Genomic DNA, 15802 nt, shown 5'->3' on the forward strand with positions numbered 1-15802 from the left:
TAGGGGTGTTTGGCAAGCGTTGGTAAAACAGCCAAGTGTGAACGAGCCCTAGTCATGTCCAGGGGCGGACTGACCATTTGGAAACTCGGGCACTGCCTGAGGTCAGTAGGGGGCCCTATGAGAGGCCCCTGGTACCTTTTTCATAGGCTTTTTTGAGTTTGGGCAAGGACACAGGGGCCCCATGATCCCCTATTGCCCGGGGGCCCCATGAGTTGTCAGTCTGCCCCTGGTCATGTCTCCAGCAGTATCTGCCTGGTAAAAGAGTAACACCTGCAGCAGCTTTCCAGCATTCTCAAATAAGCCAGATCAAGATAAAGTGCTGCTGCATGTTTGATTGTGACTATTCTCTGCACATAGCCGAGTGGTGGGTTATTTGCAGAGACCCTTGTGCAGTGGGGAACCAACAGTGGAGTTTCTACCATCTTCTTAAATGAGTTAGTTTAGTTCTAGATTATTTGCTGATACAAAATAGCTCTTTGCCTGCTTAACTTCAGACTTTTAAGTTCACATCATTTGCAAGCTTTTCTCTGTTTTATCTTTTTTACATTTTTGGTTGATGGAGTTGAAAACAGAGACTTCAGCACAGGCTGGGACCCAGGAGAGCTGACGATGGAATTCATCAGCTTGTTTTTGTCTGGTGCTCTCTGGATTTTAATGTCTGGCTGCTCAGCTAAAACCTTAGGAAAATAGTGTATCTGGAATGGATTTCCAGTGACCCTCCTCTCCCTTTCACTGTCAGAGACATCTGTCCCGCTCTTCCTGTTCATCCTGCAGGGGCAGAGGCAAGTGTCAGCTACTGTGATAATTATACTAGACCTGACTCTAAAAAGAGAGAGTAATAGACCTGCCTATGCATGTGGTAAATAGTTGAAATTGCATTATTACACTCTCAGTTTACCTGACAAAGTATATTTTTTTTCATTAAGGCTTCCCTGTTGAGACTGCCACAGATTCCGCAGAAAACTGCAACAAGGCTTCCTCTACTGAGTAAGATATTATTACATATGTGTTTAGTATAACAACTTATGAGGACAGAAATCCAAGCACAGACTTTGACTATGTTGGCTGCTTGCTCGTTCCAAGGTCATTGATTTGTAATGTAAACACAAGATTAGAACAGCATCCCTGGAGTCTGCACCTTTACAAACAAGTCAGCAATGAACTCACTTATATTTCTGTGCTCACAGGTCCTCTTTGAATGCAAATGACATTGAGTACTAATCTAACAAATATGGTTGTACTCAGTGCCGGGACAAGGCCGTCTAGCGCCCAGGGCAAAGATGCCAAATAGTGCCCCCCCCAATGTATGAGCATTATTTGGTGGAAAAATCCCCTCCATCCCCCCCAAAAAAAAATTCAAGCACTAATCTTCACACTTACCCCCTAAGCAAAAATTCTCTTTGCAAGTCAAAATTCTCCCTAAACAAAACAATTACCCTCTTCCAGTAAAAATCACCCCTTCCAGCTCAAATCTGCTCCCTCCCCAAATCTCACCTCTTAGTACATATCATCTACCCCTCAAATTTCCACTCTGAGCATAAATCTTCTCCTCCTCCAAATCCCCCTCTTCCAGCACAAATCCCCCCAAATCCCCTCTCCTAGCACTAATCCTCTCCCTAGTTTCCCCTCCTAACACAAATCCCCCCAATCATTCCTATTAGCACAACCCCCCCCCCCAATCCCTCTTCCTAGCAAAAATCTACCCTCCCAGTACAAATCCCCATCTAAATCACCCCTTCTAGCACAACTCTCCAAATTAAATTACGCAGGTTCAGAGGCTAATTTAATGCAGATAAGGCACTAAGTGAGTTTTTAATCAGCCACTGTACATGTGTAATGAATATGTGTTCCGTTTTAAAGGGATGAGGTAGCAAACCCAGATAGGGGACAGGTGAGTATAGGATTGGAGGGGGGTGAGGGTATCCGGAAACTATAATAGAAGTGTATTTGTAACAACATTTGTAGGAAAAAGTAAAATGAATTATGAACTTTTATTTAGACTGACTAGGCTGCTAACACTGGGACAGATTTACTAAAACTGGTGCAGCTGTGCATGGTAACCAATCAGCTTCTAACTTCAGCTTGTTCAATTAAGCTTTCACAATAAAAACTTGAAGTCGATTGCTTTCTGTGCAGAGCTGCACCAGACTTTGGATGTTCCAGTTTTAGTAGAAAACCATGACAGTGTTTAGCGATACACATACCGGCCTAAAATGTTCATTTACAATTCTTAAAAGCGATTGAGTTCCTGTGTCAATATCCAAAAAAGTTTTTGACTTGTCTGTTGAATGAAGAACCATCATGTGCTTTCAGTGAGTTTGAATTATTACTGATGTTCTTAATATGAATTGTGTCACATAGTTAGTTAGTCTTGCTAAAAAGACAAAAGTCCATCCAGATCAACCATTACAAAAAAAAAAAAAGTTATGATCCTATACCCACAGTTGATCCAGAGGAAGGCAGAAAAAAACCCAGCAAAGCACGATCCAATTTGCTCCTGCAGGGAAAAAAATTCCTTCCTGATCCCCCAAGAGGCAATCGGATATTCCCTGGATCAACTTTACCTATAAATGTTAGTATTTAGTTATATTGTGTTTATCTAAGAAAGAATCCAGGCCTTTTTTAAAGCAATCCACTCAGCTGGCCAGAACCAACTCTTGAGGGAGTCTATTCTACATGTTCACAGCTCTCACTGTGAAGAAACTTTTCCGAATTGTACATACAGTAATTACATGTTTGATGTATTGTGCCTATTGCCAATATTATACAGTATGTTATGTACACATGGTTAGGCACCTGGTGCCTAGACTATATCCATTCTCTTGTCTATACATAGTTTTTGTGTTACATATTTCTTGGCTGTATGCACTCAAATATATATTTTGCTAGTAATAATAAAGTGGTTCATTATTCAAACTGGATTAACAACTAAGCAACAGTTTGAAACCAATAGTACTGCCTTTGTTTAATAATCCCATGATACCTACAAATACTTTTGTGACCCAGGGAGCCAGCACCCTGATGCCTTACTCTGAATTGTACCATTGACAGTTTGGATTTCATGCCATGTACCTCTGTAAGGTTTCACAAACCAAAAAGTAGAGTTCATAGCTCAGTGTGCTCTTTGGTTAGGGGGCTCCCTGTGCACATATAAAAAGATGCCTGGAAAATAATAGTATTTACCAGGGGCGGACTGACAACTCATGGGGCCCCCGGGCAATAGGGGACCATGAAGCCCCTGTGTCCTTGCCCACACTCAAACCACACCCAAAAAAAGCCTATGAAAAAAGGTACCAGGGGCATCTCATGGGGCCCCCTTCTGACCCCGGGCCCTCAGGCAGTACTTGAGTTCCCAAATGGTCAGTCCGCCCCTGGTATTTACAAGAACCTTGGTATATGTAAAAACCTAGGCAGTACTATTCATCTAAAAACTGACCTATGGAGCCACACTAGAAAGACCATTTCCTCAATTTTATTTAGATAAAGGCTAATTAACCTACCAGCATGTCTTTGGCATATGGGAGGAAACTGGAGTACCTGGAGGAAACCTACGCAGGCACAGGGAGAACATGCAAATATTAATGTGAAAGTATTTTAACAGACTTGTAAGGATCTATAAATAAAGAACAGTAGGGGAAATTAATTTCCCCAGTGATGTTCACATGTCTGAAGGCCTAAGTACTTAGTCACACAATCTGCAATACCAATGCTAACTCTGATCATCTTCTTCAGAAAAGGTTATATAATCCAGTGCCAAGGTATAAAACCCTAATATTCTATAGTGCTGCAGTGTCAGGGATGCGGGTGTGACCAGAGGTGTGTGTACTGACACAGGGAAACACAGGCTTCAGATATGATATAAGACAATTTATTAAGACTAACAATACAAACATAAACGCAGTGCACCAAACCCCAAGCTAACACAAATACATACAACAAGGTGAAACAAACCCAAACCTAAACTGATATAGATACACAGGTACAAACACATATAGAGCACAACGTAGTCAGGCAGGCCGGGTCGATAACTATCGGGCAGGTAGGTACAGGAGGAGCAGGCGGAGAGTAGTCAGGTCACGAGCCGGGTACAGCAACTAACGGACAGGTAGGTACAGGGGGTCAGGCAGAGAATGGTCAGGGTCACAAGCCAGGGATCAAACAGGAGAAGTCAGCAGAGGTCAGGATCAGGCAGGGTCGGCAACAAGTCAGGCAGGAACAGGAACAGGAATGCAGGTTACAAGATACAGGGGCCCATGGAAAAACACACACCAAGGCACAGACTGCAGGTCTGGCCATCCCTTAAATACACCACCTGCAATCAGCCCCAGGTGATTGCTAATTGCCGAAGTGAACCTCTGGTTGTTGAGAGCACCCGCTGGCCAGCCCTGGTACTGCAGCCCACAAGGCAGCCAGGTGGAGCGGCGGGCACTGGGCCCCCAGGCGGGGTGGCGGGCACCGGGCCCCCAGGCGGGGCGGCGGGCACTGGGCAACCAGGCAGGGCGGCAGGCACCGGGCAACCAGGCAGGGCGGCAGGCACCGGGCCCCCAGATGGAGCGGCAGGCACCGGGCCCCCAGATGGAGCGGCGGGCACCGGGCCATCTGGCTCAACAGTGGGCATCGGGTCACCAGGTACAACAGCGGGCACCGGGTCATCAGACATTGGATAATCTTGCTCGACCGCGGGCACCAGGTCATCTGGCTCAACAGCGGGCATCGGGTCACCAGGCACGACAGCGGGTATCGGGTCACCAGGCATCAGGTCATCTGGCTCGACAGCGGGCACCGAGTCATCTGGCATAATAGGATCATCAGGCTGGGTAGAGACATCAGGCTGGGTAGAGACATCAGGCTGGGTAGAGACATCAGGCTGAATTGTAGGTGCCGAGGCACCAGGCTGCACCACGGAAGGCGGGTTCTCAGATGGCAGGCTGACCGGTTTGGATACTGGCAGGATGGTATTGGTTGGAAAGAATTTTCTCCTTTTCCTGGTTTTAGTTACCGGAGCACTGTAAGTAAGCGCAGGTTTGTAAACGGATGGAGCAGCTGAAGACAGAGAAGAGCTGGAGGATGGAACAGAGGAGGGAGCAGTTGCTACAGAGGACTTCTTTACAGGGTTAAAGAAAGGATAGGTGCAGCGAGTGGGAGCAGAGGACTGATATGTGGTAGTTAGCAGAGTATACTGGGCCGTCACTGGGGGTGCTGTCGGGGATGCAGGAAGAGTGCCTTGAGAGGAGGAATGACGTTGTAAGCTGACTGAGGCTGGGTGCAACAAGTCTAACCATGTCTGCAGTATGGGTTGAACAAAGCTCAGCTTACACAAAGCCTGTCTGGTCAAAGACTGCACTGCGTTTATACAATCCCTTAATACCTGTTGTGAACATGCAGCATAATGCTCCAAGAAGCAATCCACATCATCCTCTAATAACCATACCAGGGACTCTACCTGGTCTGCACTAAATGGTGGCAAAAAGTCAATCCTGCTTTCAGGGGTACCAGATGAAGCCAACTCTGCACAAACCTGAATCAAAGGTTGCACCTCAGAGAACTCTGTGCCCTGATCTACTAGAACATGAGCGACCCATATACATTCTAGCAGTCGATCCCTGGGATACTCCCTCAGAGTCTGATAAGCATATTCTCTGTCATCAAAAACCAGCAGCGACAAATACACAACCTCATCAAGATCCATCCTTCCCAGCAACAAGCCAAGATGGCTTCCCTGTGCAACCACTTCTGGTCAGGATGGCCTTGGTGTAATGTCAGGGATGCGGGTGTGACCAGAGGTGTGTGTACTGACACAGGCTTCAGATATGGTATAAATAAGACAATTTATTAAGACTAACAATACAAACATAAACGCAGTGCACCAAACCCCAAGCTAACACAAATACATACAACAAGGTGAAACAAACCCAAACCTAAACTGATATAGATACACAGGTACATGCACATATAGAGCACAACGTAGTCAGGCAGGCCGGGTCGATAACTATCGGGCAGGTAGGTACGGGAGGAGCAGGCGGAGAGTAGTCAGGTCACGAGCCGGGTACAGCAACTAACGGACAGGTAGGTACAGGGGGTCAGGCAGAGAATGGTCAGGGTCACAAGCCAGGGATCAAACAGGAGAAGTCAGCAGAGGTCAGGATCAGGCAGGGTCAGCAACAAGTCAGGCAGAAACAGGAACAGGAATGCAGGTTACAAGATACAGGGGCCCATGGAAAAACACACACCAAGGCACAGACTGCAGGTCTGGCCATCCCTTAAATACACCACCTGCAATCAGCCCCAGGTGATGGCTAATTGCCGAAGTGAACCTCTGGTTGTTGAGAGCACCCACTGGCCAGCCCTGGTACTGCAGCCCACAAGGCAGGTGAGTCCCACCACTATTGGCAAGTCCATTCCTGACATGCAGTCCTAAGCATTTACCATGCTTGCATTGTGATTTTAATTTTAAACTGGCTGTAGACCTTAGACATAAAAAATGAACAAAGCAGATCCCTCTATAGTGTATACTTCAATCCAGAACACTAAGTGTAATTTCTGTGTTGCAATTTGTTTTTATAGCCCTTGTTTTTCTTTTATTTAACAATGCTTTTACCCTACGCTACAGTGTGTTGTGATATGTTGCAGAAAGTTAGAATGTGCTGTTTTCTGCAAGAAAGCTACACATACTATTTTTTCAGTATACACCAATACGGCATGTTGGTGTGAACTGAAGCCATAGGACATAAGGCTATTTGCCATTTCCTTGCGTTGGGCAATAAAGGCCAACACTGATGGTGTGAGCAAGCCCTCAACATTTACCCTTACCAATTATAATTTAATTATAAATAGTTATTACTGAAACATATATTGACTAAATCAAGAAATAACTGAAATGATTCACAAAATTGTTCTAATATTGTTTTCTTTTTACAGCATCATGATAGAAAATATGGATAAGAACAGCGAGCTCTCAAGACATGGTTTTAGTCCACATATTCCTTGCCCAAAGTCCCGAATCGAACAAGAAGAAAAACAAGAGACTACCATGGCTCAAGAGGGTATTGGTGCAACAATGGAGCATCAAATAACAACCGAGACTGATATTGATATTACTGCAGAGATGTTGCCTTCTGGTGGAACTCAGAGCCATGTTCATGTGTTTCGAACAGCAGTTAGTGAAACCTCAGCTCAACAGCCCACAAATGTTGACCAACAAACCAACATACTTGATCATTTAATAGATCAGCAACCAAGCTCTTTTGCACCAATTTCTTTTCAAGGAAAGCCTACAGATAATATCACTATGCCATTTAGTGTGGAGACATTTTCGGATATGACTCAAACTGGAAAATCATATGTTATCATGGCAGAAGATTTGGAAAATTATGCAAAGATTATTAAACCTACAGATTATGTAACAAAAACCACAAGATTTAACAAAATGCCTGAAAGTGGTCAGAATCTGCATATACATTGCCAAACTTTCCTCAACCCCAAACAGAATTTTGCCTTTTTAAAGAGTGAATTTTCAGAAGATCCTTTTGCAGCAACCCAGATGAGTGACCTAATATCTGATCAACATGGATCAATCAAATTGTTGGCAATACAAAGTGAATTTCCTACAGATATAGGGGACTCGGAACTTCAAATAGACAATACCACTGATCTCTACAGTGATTTGGAAACTCTACAATTAAATACATGGGGGAAGAATAAAAGGGATTTTAAAATCAGTCAAAATGATATGGAAAATGAAGATTTAAGTGATGTTTATATGAGCACACTAGATAAATGTCAATTTAAAAAAGCTGAAGAAGAAATAAAATGTATGTCGGTAAAACACTCCGATCCACAACTTTTTAAAGCAGAAAGTCAGTATATACAAAATGTCCACATCAAAGATTGTGTCTCAGACAAATTATATAATACATCTTCTCTGGCCAAAGTATGGCATGTGCCAAGATCTTGTCTGCCTAAGAACAGCTGCAAGGGGATGCCAACCTGTGGCACAGAATTTGTAGAAACATGCTGTGGTGAGATCATTTGTGAAAATTCTGTGCTCTTGACAACAAAACCTTTAGGACCTTTATGTAGTCCATCCAGGCAGCAAATAAATGCATCTATGCAAACAATGTCACCTGAACAGGAAATGAATCTTCAATGTCCCATACCCATTAAAGATCATGATTCTTTTGATATTCAACATAGAGAAGGATCTGAAGGTCAGAAAGATCTTGATTGTGATTTGGTAAAGGGCTACTTCACAAAAGTAAAGCACTGTGAAGAAAATCAAATATATTCTTTTAAAGAAAAAGGACAACAGAACCAACCTTCCTTCAGTAGTGTAAACGAGGGCATATATGATATGGGCTTTAAAAACAAGGACATTAAACATGTTGAAATATGTTCTAAGGAAGAAGGTGTTACGCTTGGAAGGCTAACAGCACAGTCAGGCATATCCAGTGTTGCAGACAACACAAATATGGCCACTTCTGCAGAAAGTGACACTAATAACGGTAACAACATTACACTTCTAAAGCCAGCATTCCTTAAAGACAGTGAGCTACAGGACCATGTAACATCTGTAATTACAATTCAAACCAAGGGCACTGAAAATAGCACAATTTCAGATAAGTGCCCTCAGCTGGAAGACATAAAAGAGACACCAAATATAAAATCTGTGCTATACCATAGTCCATCCAATATGGGGACAAACACCATGGAAAGAGAACATAATGCCACAGGTCTTTCATCACATTCTCCACTCCAGTGCACTAATACATTTGCTGATCCACTGTACCAGAAAGCAACCTTTTCTATTGACCCAACTTTGCAGAGCAAAGTCTGCACTATTGATATGACCAACCAGAGCACAACCCCCACCCATACTCAATTCAAAATTCCATCTTATCAGAGTAAAACTTCCTTTTCTGAGCCATCCAGCTGGAGCATAACATCTTTTCCTGACCCAGCCTATCACAACACAGCTTCATCTCTTGATCCACCCTGCCAGGGAGTAGGCGGGTCTCCTGATCCACTTTATTACAGTACAACCGACACTCCTGATCCAGTCTACCACAGCACAATCTTTTCTGAACCACAATACCAAAGCCTAACTTCTGCTGATCCTCCATGCAGGAGCACAGCCTCGAGTGATTATCCATCATACCAGAGAACAAGTTCTTCCATTGATCAGTGCCTCCAGAACACACTTTCCTTTCCTGATCCAGACAACAATACCACATCCTCTACTGTTTCATCCTACCAGAGCACAGACGTCTCTCATGGTGCATTCTACCAGAACAAAACTGATCCAGTTTACCAGAACATGATGCTCTCTGATGGTCAGCCATGCCAGAGTAAAACCCCCTGTGATAATGCACCATACAAGAGCACCACTTCAACTGTTGCTTCACACTATCAGAGCACAACCTCATTTGATAATTTGCCATATCAGAACACAACATACTCTGTTAATCCACATTACCAGAGTGCAGTTTCCTCTGCTGATCTAGTCAATAACAGCAAAGCCTTTTCTCCTGATGCATCCTACCAGACCACAGACTTTTCCACTGACCGATGCTACCAAAGCACAACTTTTATGGATCTAACTTATCAAAACATGACCACCTCTGATGCTCCACAACACCAGAGCACAACCTACTCAGATTATCCTCTACATCAGAGCACAACCTCCTCTGATGACCCACCACACCAAAACACAACCTCCTCTGATGATCCCGTACACCAGAGCACAACCACCTCTGATGATCCCCTACACCAGAGCACAACCACCTCTGATGATCCCCTACACCAGAGCACAACCATCTTTGATGATCCTCCACACCAGAGCACAACCTCCTTCAACAATCCACAACTCCAGAGCACAACTTCCTCAGACAATCCACAACACCAGAGCACAACCTCCTTATATGATCAACAACACCAGAGCATAACCTCCTCTGATGATCCTCCACACCAGAGCACAACCTCCTTCTATGATCCTTCACACCATATCATAGCATTCTCTTTTGATTCCTCCTACCAGAGCACAGCTTCCTTTCCTGAGCCAGCCAATGATAGGACAAACTTCTCTACTGACCCATCCTACCATAGCACATTTGATTTATATTCAACTTATCGAAACATGCCCTCCTCTGGTGATCTATCATACCAACCTACAGCCTCCTCAGATGATTCTGTACACCAGAGCATAACCTCCTTTGATGATCAACTCCACCAGTACACACTCTCAACTGATGAACCACAACACCAACGCACACACTCCTCTATTGATTATTACTACCAGAGCCCAGCATCCTCTCTTGATTCAGCCAATGTTATGATAGATTTCTCTACTAACCCATTTTACCGGAGCAAAACCTCCTCTGATGATCCAGCTGACCAAAACAATACCTCCTCCAATTATCCACCACACCAGAGCACAATGTACTCTGATGACCCCCTACTCCAGAGCACAGTCTCCTCTAAGGATCCTCCACCCCAGAGCACAATCTCCCCGGATGATTCTCTACGCCAGATCACAACCTCCTCTCATGATCAATTCCACCAGTGCACAATCTCCAACGATAAACCACCCCACCAAAGCACAGGCACTCTTGATTACTACTACCAGAGCCCAGCTTCCTCTCTTGATTCAGCCAATGGTATGACAGTTTTCTCTACTAACCCAATCTACCAGAGCAAAACTTCCTCTGATGATCCAACTTACCAAAACATTACCTTCTCCAATTATCCATCATACCAGAGCACAACCTCCTTGGATGACCCACCACACCAAAGAATGACCTTCTCTGATGATCCTCCACACCAAAGCACAACCTCTTGTGATGATCCACTCCAGCAGAGCACAACCTCCTCTAATGATCTGCTATGCCAGAGCACAGACTTCTCTCTTGATTCCTACTACCAGAGCCCTACTTCCTTTACTGATCCGAGCAATTTTAGAAAACGTTTGTCTACTGACTCATTCTACCAGAACACAATCTCCTCTGATGAACCACCACACCAGAGTATAATCCCCTCTGATGATTCTCACCACCAGAGCACAACCTCCTCTGATGATACACGACACCAGAAAACCACCTCCCCCCATGGTTCACTACACCAGATCACAGGCTCTTCTCTTGATTTCTACTACCAGAATTCAGCTTCCTCTCCTGATCAAGCCAATGATAGGACAAGCTTCTCTACTGACCTATCCAACCACAACACAATTATTTTGGATCCAGCTCACCAAAACATGATCTCTTCTTGTGAACTACCATACCAGAGCACAACCTCCTTTGAAGATCCACCACTCCAGAGCACAATATGCTATGATGATCCCCTACTCCAGAGCACAGTCTCCTCTAATGATCCTCCACCCCAGAGCACAATCTCCCTGGATGATTCTCTACACCAGAGCACAACCTCCTCTGATGATCAACTCCACCAGTGCACAATCTCCAACGATGAACCACCACACCAAAACACAGGCTACTCTCTTGATTACTACTACCAGAGCCCAGCTTCCTCTCTTGATTCAGCCATTGGTTTGACAGTCTTCTCTACTAACCCATTCTACCAGAGCAAAACCTCCTTTGGTGATTCAACTTACCAAAACATTACCTTCTCTAATTATCCATCACACCAGAGCATGACCTTCTCTGATGATCCTCCACAACAGAGCACAACCTCTTGTGATGATCCACTCCACCAGAGCACAGCCTCCTCTGATGATCCACCATGTCAGAGCACAGGCTTCTCTCTTGATTCCTACTGTCAGAGCCTTGCTTCCTCTCTTAAACCAGGTAATTTTAGGACAAGCGTCTCTACTGACTCATTCTACCAGAACGCAATCTCCTCTGATGAACCACCACACCAGTTTACAATCCCCTCTGATGATTCTCACCACCAGAGTACAACCTTCTCTGATGATACACAACACCAGAAAACCACCTCCTCCTATGATCCATTACACCAGATCGCAGGCTCTTCTCTTGATTCCTACTACCAGAACCCAGCTTCCTCTCCTGATCAAGTTAATCATAGGACAAACATCTCTACTGACCCATCCTACCACAGAAAAATGTCTTCTGATCCAATCTACCAGAACATGACTTCCTCTGATGATTTGCCATACCAGGGCAAAACCTCCTCTGATGATCCATCACATCAGAACGCAACCTCCTCTGCTGATCCACTACACCAGATCACAGGATCTTCTCTTGATTCCTATTACCAGAACCCAGCTTTCTCTCTTGAGCTAGCCAATATTAGGACAAACCTTGCTACTGAGAGCACAATCTCCTCTGATGAACTACCACACCAGAGTACAACCTCCTCTGATGATTCTCCACACCAGATCACAAGCTGTTCTGATTCTGACTACCAGAGCACAGCTTCTTCTCCTGATCCAGCCAATGATACCACAAACCTTTCCACTGACCCATCCTACAGTGAACAGTCTTCTGATCCAATTTATCAGAACATGACCTCCTCTGATGATTTGCCATACCAGAGGGCAACCTCCTCTGAAGATCTGCAACACCAAACTAATAGTTTCTCTGCTGATACCATTTACCAGACCACAGTCTCCTGTCTTAAGCTACCCTACCAGAGCACAGTGTCCTCTCCTGATCCAGGCAATGATAGTATAAACTCCTTTCCTGATCCAGTCTACCATAGAACTGACTTCTCTCCTTATCCACCCTACCAAAGCACTACTTCTTCTGATCTACCATACCAGAAAATGTCCCCCTTTGCTGATCCTCCCTGCCGGAGCATAGCCTCTTTTCCTGACCAATCCTACCAAGTCACAAGCTTTCTACTAAAATCAAATTTTCAGTCCAATAATACCTCTCAAGATCAATCCAGTCAAAGGGAAAATCTCTCCTTTGATCTAAGCAGCCAGGTCTTATGTGATACCACAGGTCCAGGTAATCTAAGCGCATGTTCTTCTCCTGATGCATCATATAATTGCGCATCAGCCTCTTCTGTTCCATTTACAAAACCAATACAAGATGAATATGGATCTTTAGTCAAGCAGAATGAGTATGCATTCCAAGAAGAACTAAGAAGAATATTTCTAGACTGTCAAGGACAAGGCTTAACACTTTTAGACTCAGGGATTGTCTTAACAAAAAACGTGACTGTGGAGAACAGCATTGCTCTTGTCACACTGGTTAGTTCCCTTTATGAAATTCAGATGGTAATGTAAAGTAAGTTAACTAAGAGTATTTTGAGACACCAAATAAAATCTGAAAGAGCCCAAATAAATAGTTAGTTACTTAGTTAAAATCTAAGCACCAACATTCTTACAAAGCAATTCAATAAGATCAAGCCAAATTTTATGGTACTTCAGCAGCGCACAAAATAAAAAGACAAAATCACGTGAAACAAGACTGAAATGTAAACATAAAAAAAAATCTTAAAATATATTTTTAATAAAATTATTTAAAAAGGAGAAACATTCCCCATATACATATAAACACACACTACACTAGTAGTTATGTCTGTAGTGGATCTGCTTATATTCAGTAAACACTCATATGGTTCTATTGAGCTCATGGAGGTCACTGAAAGTGGCTGCTGTTTGGAATATAGTGGCTTCTTGATTTACAATTTTTGTTTAATGAAATAATACAGCCTCCATTCAGCCATTTTTTTCCCAGTTTGAAACTGTGAGAACTGTACCAAGGGAACATGGTGATGGACATGAATTCAAAACCAAATATCAATTAATCAAGGAAAAATGCATGACGTCATAAACAGATAGATGTGAACAAGCCTTAAGAGGAAAATGCCCCTTACTTTGTGACAAGTTTTAACCATTCCCCATTCTGTCTAAAAAAAAGTTTGGTTATACATTAAGTTTAAATATTTAAGCTATTAAAGCAAATCTTATAACTACTTCTGATTGGAGACTACCAGCTCTGAGTCAGCGAGGGGCGTGTCTGACCTCTGCGCAAAGACCACTGTTTTCACCCAGAGAGCAAGGTTGCTTCTCTGCAGCATGTTGTCAGAAAACTGGCTTTTTTACTCAGACTGTGGCTGCTTTCTAAAAAAATTGAACTGCAAAACACTAAACACATTTTTTTAATGCACCTGGAATATATTTAGCTGAGCTTTTAGCTTTATTTTATTTTATTTTTAGCTTTATTTACCCAGCACAAGCCCAATTGATGTTTCACACATTGTATCTCTTTAGAAACCTATACCTCGGCATGCTATTATGTTATGACATATTTTCCTTGAGAAAAGTCTGGCCATGCCCCCATACACAGTGCTTGCTGTGCCTTATGGAGTATACTGTACATGTCACATATCCCAGGAGGCATAGTGTTTCATTCACAAAAGAGGAGGTGGGGGCAGGCCTAGCTGCACGTCACCTGGAGGCTTGCCTGCTAAACCAGTGGGCCTCTCAATCAGGGCAGAAACAACATGGCGGTACAAGACCGAGTGGTGGCAGAAGATGGGAAGATCTCAAGGGGACAATGCTCGATCCAATGGGTGGGTGAGTATCAGAAATGTACAGAATCCACCTCCCGGTAAGCAGGGGTAAAAAGGGTTGGGTGAAGAACAGCTTTAAGATACATTACACAACTTTTACAGGATAATGGAAGCATGTTTATGAAAATAGAAGTTGGATATATATTTCTTATGCCTTGCTTTTGCAAGATTCCTCCTACTGGATGACTGGTTCCCCAAAATGGCTTTACTGACTGACCCCTTTGGTGATGCCATCATGTACAATGCAAGACCAGTGTGTCCTGCAGTGTACATGAGCACATTGAGGGCCCATTCACATTCCAGGTCTGGAATGTAAGCATAGCAGACTGCCAGCTGCTGAGGGAGTGATAAGCAAAAAAATACACTGCTCAAAAAAATTTAAGGAAAACTCTGAAAACATCAGATCTCAATGGGGAAAATTATCATGCTGGATATCTATACTGATATGTACTGGATAATATGTTAGGAATGTAATAATGCCCCATCGTTTGATGGAAATGAAAATTATCAACCTACAGAGGACTAAATTCAAAGAGACCCCGAAAATCAAAGTGAAAAAAAATTATGCAGCAGGGTAATCCATTTTGCTGAAATTTCATTGCAGCAATTTAAAATGGTACTCAGTAGTTTGTATGGCCCCCACCTGCTTGTATGCATGCCAGACAACATAGGGACATGCTCCTATTGAGATGACGGATGGTGTCCTGGGGTATTTCCTCCCAGATCTGGACCAGAGCATCACTGAGCTCCTGGACAGTCTGAGGTGCAAACTGGCGGCGTTGGACAGACCAAAACATGATATCCCAGAGGTGTTCTATTGGATTTAGGTCAGGTGAGCATAAGGGGCAATTCAATGGTATCAATTCCTTCATCCTCCAGGAACTGCCTGCATACTCTCACCACATGAGGCCGGGCATTGTCTTGCACCAGGAGGAACCCAGAACCCACTGCACCAGTGTAGCATCTGACAATGGGTCCAAGGATTTCATCCCGATACCTAATGGCAGTCAGGGTGCCATTGTCTAGCCTGCAGAGGTCTGTGCGTCCCTCCATGGATATGCCTCCCCAGACCATCACTGACCTACCACCAAAACGGTCATGCTGAACGATGTTACAGGCAGCATAATGTTCTCCACGGCTTCTCCAGACCCTTTCATGTCTATCACATGTGCTAAGGGTGAACCTGCTCTCATCTGTGAAAAGCACAGGGCACCAGTGGCAGACCTGCCAATTCTGGTGTTCAATAGCAAATGCCAATCGAGCTCTATGGTGCCAGGCAGTGAGCACAGGGCCCACTAGAGGA

At 43.9% G+C, this 15802-nt stretch overlaps 1 protein-coding gene across 1 annotated transcript in view; it reads left to right on the forward strand.

Annotated features, from left to right (window-relative positions):
- The first annotated feature begins 6929 nt into the window (after window positions 1-6929).
- Window positions 6930-15802, forward strand: part of LOC149457807 (uncharacterized) — a 39223-nt gene continuing 30350 nt past the window's right edge. Inside the window, exon 1 of the mRNA XM_089683272.1 lies at window positions 6930-13171. Coding sequence (XP_089539398.1) covers window positions 6935-13171 — 6237 coding nt within the window. The 5' untranslated portion in view covers window positions 6930-6934. The remainder of the gene's footprint in view (window positions 13172-15802) is intronic.

The sequence above is a fragment of the Staurois parvus genome, unplaced genomic scaffold (assembly GCF_062004578.1).
Source record: "Staurois parvus isolate SC_StPar_1 unplaced genomic scaffold, SC_StPar_1.0 ptg000303l, whole genome shotgun sequence".
Taxonomy (NCBI): domain Eukaryota; kingdom Metazoa; phylum Chordata; class Amphibia; order Anura; family Ranidae; genus Staurois; species Staurois parvus.